Source organism: Populus alba, chromosome 13 (assembly GCF_005239225.2).
Source record: "Populus alba chromosome 13, ASM523922v2, whole genome shotgun sequence".
Lineage (NCBI taxonomy): Eukaryota > Viridiplantae > Streptophyta > Magnoliopsida > Malpighiales > Salicaceae > Populus > Populus alba.
In genome coordinates, this window is record NC_133296.1 from 1,685,526 (window position 1) to 1,691,525 (window position 6,000).

Genomic DNA, 6,000 nt, shown 5'->3' on the forward strand with positions numbered 1-6,000 from the left:
CCGGAAAACAAACATCGCCTTAATGTTTTTGTTAGAAGAAGAATTCAAAGAAAAATGTAACTTATACTTTAGATTAACAAGTTGACTTATCGACTCAAGCTAGGTTTTATAATTAAAGAACTCTAAAACGCGTGGGGAAAATACTGTAGCTTTCCCACGGTTTTCTCCGCCAAAACATATATTGTCTCTACAGTTGAATATCTTGCTCACTTTCCCATAAAATATATTACTAGTGAACAAGTTTGAAAAAAACGACATTATGATTACAATGTCTTAAATGCTTTGAAAAATCAGACTGAAAAAAACGACTGATTACAGTGTCTTTTTAATGCTGCATTAAATGCTTTCAGGTTTTATTTACATAAAGTAAAGCTGGCCAATCTTTTTGGTGGTGTTGGCATCATTATACATACATGCTGTTCGGTTTTCATTGTCACCTCTCCTCTTCCCCAGCCAAAAACCACATTAGCAATCAACATCCACCGTTGTTTTTCTGCCTTCTCTAGTGGCTGCAGTGTATCACCAGCAGCTCCACCGTGCACCACCATCCTCACAATAAACCAGCAACAACAGCAAGCACCTCCCCCAGGCCAAGTAGCTTCTTCTCTTCTTGCTTATCCAGGTGAATCATGCATCTCTCAGCTCCGACCTCTATAGCAGAGTCGAAGTATAGCAAGTGACGAGCGAGAACAAAAGCATCACAGCTGTCCAGTAATCCATCCAAGCTGACCAATAGCCCAAGCTAAGGAGAGAACTCCAGACCCTATAACAGCTGTTATGATGTGAGCACTTGCAGTCCACACAGTTCCTGTTTAGAGAAACAACAAAAGAAAGACTCATGATAAAAAACACGACCATATGGCTAATATTTTTTCTTTTTCTTTCAGAGTTGTCCAGAATATTAAATAAAGAAGAGTAAAGTTACCAGTTCGTTTGGGGCGGCCATCATCATCAAACCACTCGGAACCACTTCGTCGATTGGTGTCAATTGAGACGCTGAAAACCTGGTGAGGGAGTTGGTTCTTTGCAGATGTGTTCTCACCCACTGCAGAATACACGAGTAATTAATTACCTGTTGCTTGCAATCTGCTTTGCCAAAGGAAATAGCCATTTCGTTAATTATTCTTTTCTGATAATTGTTAATTTTATCGCTGATAAGAGATATTGCTACCGACCTCTGGCTCTTCCTTGACTGGTAGAACTTCTTGATCTGCAATACCCAAATCACCAAATTAGAGAACTTTCAGAAATGTCTTCATTTCTTTTGAACTAATATAGGAAAAGCAAGATTTCAGTTGGCTTACGCTTCTTGGTACTAAAGTGATTTCAGAGTATGATAGATCCATAGGTGTTGAGGTCACATGGACTCCGAAAAATGTTCCTTTGTTGCGATAGGTCATTCTCACAGTGGAGTTCACAGAGATCATACCAGTTGCCACTCCTGTTGAATCAGAACCAGCTTGGATTCTAAATTGCTCAAATGTAACACTCTGCAAGAGAATAAACCAATTAAAGCCAACCAATTTCCTCAATTGTAATAATTTTTGTGAGAAGAAATTAAAATATAATATACCTTCATTGTGATCTCGGGTTGCTGATGCTTGCTTGCCCCCCAGAGAATCAAAGAAAAAAACGAGAACAGGATTAAGAATCCAAGAACAAAAGCTAGGAAATAGCATTTACAAGGGAGACCCTTTCGACGCTCTTCATCATCAAGAAGTCCTTCTTCGATAGCATCACACTCCTTCCACTGCTTTTGTCCCTTTAGACCCCCTGTAGACGCATCATTTGGTGAGATCTTGTGCGATCCAAGTTTCAACGACCCAGAAAACCGGCTTGAAGAGGATTCACGCGAGTGGCGGCCAACAGAGGAGTGAGAATGAGGTGGGGATCCCATGGGGCTGAGTACAGGGGTGGAATGAAAAGATGTCGTTGTTTTCTCTCCATCGTGAGAGTCACGTGATGGGCTCTGAAGCAGTTTTCATCTATTTTTATACCATTAGATTTCTAAGGTTTTTGCCTTCCAGCACTGTAGCTTTCCCACGCAACCTTTTGTTTTTGTTTTATCCGTTCCCCTCATAACCTTTTAGTGTTTTCCACATAGTTATTATTATATTATATCTATTACAGAAATTGAAAAGTGAAGATTGGTTCTGTAATATCTCGGTACAGAGGTTGAAAAGTGAAGATTGGTTCTGTAATATATCGGTGAAACTCTTAACCTTTTTTTTAAAAAAAAAAAAATTTCCTGTTTTTATTTTTTTTTTGTGTTTTTTATGCCTTTATGGGTTTTTTTTCTTTTTTCTTTGTGTTTTTTTTTTCTTTTAATGAATTTTCTTTTGTTTAATTTAGTTTGTTGATGTGAAAAAAAAAATTTATTTAATTATCAAACTTTTATGACAAGAATTTCAGGTTTGACGGGTTAACCCATAAATTTTTTTGTTTTTTTTCCTTTTTACTCAATTTTTTTTGTTTAGTTTAGTTTCTTAATTTTTTTTTTTAACCTGTTGATTTTTTTTTATTTAGTTATCAGACTTTCATGACGCGAATTCCAGGTTTGACGGGTTAACCTGATTTGATGGATTAACTCAATTGATTCAGAATTTTTTTTCTTCCTTTTTAATCAATTTTTTTTTGTTTAGTTTAGTTTCTTAATTTTATTTTTTTTAACCTGTCGATTTTTTTTTTTCTATTTAGTTATCAAATTTTCATGACGCGAATTCCAGGTTCAGACTTTCCCCACGCCTCCTATGCATCAGTGAATGAAAGTGTTTTTTTTTTTTTTTTCACGCCTCACTATACTCATTATTAATATATTATTATATTATATTATATTATTCCTAAGCATTAGTGAATGAAAGTGTTTTTTTTTCACGCCTCACTTTACTCATTATTAATATATTATTATTATATTATATTATATTATTTAACTGTCTTATTTTTTTTTGTTTTTAATTTTTTTTGTTTTTTTAATGAATTTTTTTTGTTTGATTTAGTTTGTTGGTATTAAGTTTTTTCTATTTAATTATCAAACTTTCATAACATGTATCCTGGCTTGACGAGTTAACTTGGTTGATGTGTTGACCCAGTTAACTTTAGGTAAACCCGTTAATTTTTTCATTTATTAGTTATCAAACTTTCATGATGCGAATTCTAGATTTGACGGGTTAATCTAGTTAATTCATTTTTTTTTTCTTTTTCTTCATTAGTTTTTTTTTCTATTAGTTTTTTTTTTCTTTTTAATCAATCTATTTAATTATCACACTTATATGACACGACCTTGCAGCCAGACCTACATCCAAGACTATTGGATCTGGTATTGCAGCCACCCATACTTAAACTTGGGTCATGCAAGTTTAATTTTATTATTAATATTATAAATATTACTCTTAGGTCAGGCGTTGCAGCCAAACCATTAATTAAAAAAAACAAAGAAAAAAAAATCAACTAAAAGAGAAAAACTAATAAAGAAAAAGAAAAAGAAATTAAATTAATTGGGTTAACCCTTTAAACCAGGTTATCCCGTAAAACCTGGGATTTGCGTCATGAAAGTTTGATAACTAAATAGAATTTAATTTTTTTTAATGAATTTTTTTGTTTGATTTAGTTTGTTAATGTTAAATTTTTTTATTTAGTTATCAGATTTTCATGATACGGATCTCGAGTTTGATGGGTTGACCTGATTTGACGAGTTATTTTTTTCATTTAGTTTAGTTTGTTAAAGTTAATTTTCTTTCTATTTAATTATCAGACTTTCATACTTTCATGATACGTATCCTGAGCTTGACAGGTTAACTTGGTTTGATGGGTTAACCCAATTAATTCTGGGTAAACCCGTCATTTTTTTTCTATTTAGTTATCAAACTTTCATTACGCGAATCTCAGGTTTTACGGGATAACCTGGTTTAAAGGTTTAACCCAATTAATTCATTTTTTTTTCTTTTTCTTCATTAGTTTTTTTCTTTCTGTTGATTTTTTTTCTTTGTTTTTTTTAATTAGTTTATTTAATTATCACACTTTTATAACACGACCTTATAGCCAGACCCACATCCAAAATTCTTGAGTCCGGTGTTGCAATTAGGCTCACTTAAACTTGGGTCATGCAAGTTTAATTTTATTATTAATATTATAAATATTACTTTTAGGTCAGGCGTTGCAGCCAAGCCCAAGATTCTTGGGTATGACCTTGCAAAAAAACCCAAGATTTTTAAATTTTTATTTTTTTTATATTTTTATAAAAAAAAATGACCCGCGGCATAGCGCGGGTACCAAGGCTACTATATTATGAACTTCGTACATTAATTACAGAGCACAACTATTCGCTGCCTAAAAGCTGGCAACCATGGTGATGAGATTTCACACAGGAAACGTAGCCCGGCGTCGTACTCAAATTCTAATGTACAAAGCTGAAAGGCTACGTGTCCATCCGCTATATCCAGTCGTGCATGATCCATGAGCGACTGCAACTGATGCATCATCATTCATGGAAGATCTTGCTCACATGGGACCAAGCAGTCCCAAAGTAAATAAACATGGTCTCGATCGTTAAACCTCTGTCTTTAAGAGTAACATCATTTATTAGCTTTCAGACCAGTTGAAGAGGTAAAGATGGAGAATTTGGAAGCAACCCTACCCTGTAAACACCATTCCAACTGTTGGAGTTTTTGGCTACTGGGCAGGTGATGTGAAGTCGAGTGGATTAACCAAATTTGAAAGGCAACCCTACCCTCGACGGGGTTTATTTTGTGTTTTGTTGCTATGGAGGATTAATAGATTGGATTTACAAAGACATTCTTCGTGTGGTAGGGTAAAGAGGTATTATAAAAAATTATTAATATTTATTTGATAACTAAGTATTTTTTTTTATCAAATAATTATTTCAATTCAATAACTTAAACTATTAAATGAGATTCTAAAATATAATTAATATTATTTTCTAACACACTCCTTCAAGTAAAAGCCTTTTTAAATTTGAAACTTGAATATGTTCACATTATTTTTTATTTAATTTTTATCAAATAAATGAAAGATTGTTAGATTCAAACTCGTAACCGCTTGATCATCAATGCTCTGATATCATATTAAAAAATTATCACAATCTAATAACTTAAACTGTTAGATGAGATCTTAGAATATAATTTATATTATATTTTAATAATTTTAAGAGGTTTAAGGTTTATTATAAATATTCAATATATAACTCTATTTTGACTTAGCGAAAAATAAAAGCTTCTTGAATTTTTATATATCAAGTGATAAATTTCATTTTCTTGGTTACAATGAGAAGATATAAAAAAAAAAATGGCTGGCAAAAGAAAAGATTATTTGGTTGAAATGTTACTTTATGAGGTCGTTCTATATGTTATTATTTCATATTTAATATGTAAAAAACAAAAAAAAGAAACTTCTCATCACCAGTAAATGTATTTGTCCAAATATGAATGATCCATTTAAAAAACAATATAAAAAAAAATATCTTAGTACGCAAAAGCTAATTCAAGAAACACAGACAATTAAAATCAAGAATTACCATGGCATACCTAGTTTGGCTTAGCAGGTCTACCCAGCTCCTAACCTTAACTGGGTTTTAAAAAAATCAACATAGAATTGATATAATTTAATTTGGTTAATTTACGACTGGAACGGAACTTGATTTAACTTTTTTTATATAAAAAAATTAATTTTCACAATAACATCATTTTTACTTTAATTTTTATTAATTAATCTAAACCAACCCCAGTAAAACTATTCAACTCAGATTTTGTACTGAATCATGAGCCGGCAGGTTGAATAACATTGCATGGCATAACCTGTTATTCCAGTTGAGTTAGCTAAACTTTTGCATCAAACTATCATATATCTAACCAACTAATTCTAATGGATAGCAATTGCTTTACGTAATGAGCTTCTACATCACTCGAGTGAAGATTTTTAGTCAAATATGCAAACTCAAAGTAATCTCAACTACAGAGAGATAAAACCTCGCTCCAACTACCATTC

At 32.3% G+C, this 6,000-nt stretch overlaps 1 protein-coding gene across 1 annotated transcript; it reads right to left on the reverse strand.

Annotated features, from left to right (window-relative positions):
* Positions 1-901: 901 nt before the first annotated feature.
* On the reverse strand, positions 902-4,534 carry LOC118053320 (uncharacterized). Its single transcript, XM_035064545.2, has 4 exons — positions 4,502-4,534; positions 1,574-1,969; positions 1,305-1,490; positions 902-1,210 (listed from the first exon to the last, which is right to left on the reverse strand). Exons 1-4 carry the CDS (start codon positions 4,532-4,534, stop codon positions 902-904), a joined length of 924 nt encoding a protein of 307 aa, XP_034920436.2.
* Between the last annotated feature and the right edge of the window lie 1,466 nt (positions 4,535-6,000).

Excerpts from the sequence above, each read along its gene's own strand:
- LOC118053320 (XM_035064545.2), bottom strand. The coding sequence starts at position 4,534 with ATGTTTATTTACTTTGGGACTGCTTGGTCCCAT. Across the intron at positions 1,970-4,501 it reads TTGGGACTGCTTGGTCCCAT|AGCCCATCACGTGACTCTCA; the intron begins GTGAGCAAGATC and ends AAACTGCTTCAG. Across the intron at positions 1,491-1,573 it reads AACCCGAGATCACAATGAAG|AGTGTTACATTTGAGCAATT; the intron begins GTATATTATATT and ends ATTCTCTTGCAG.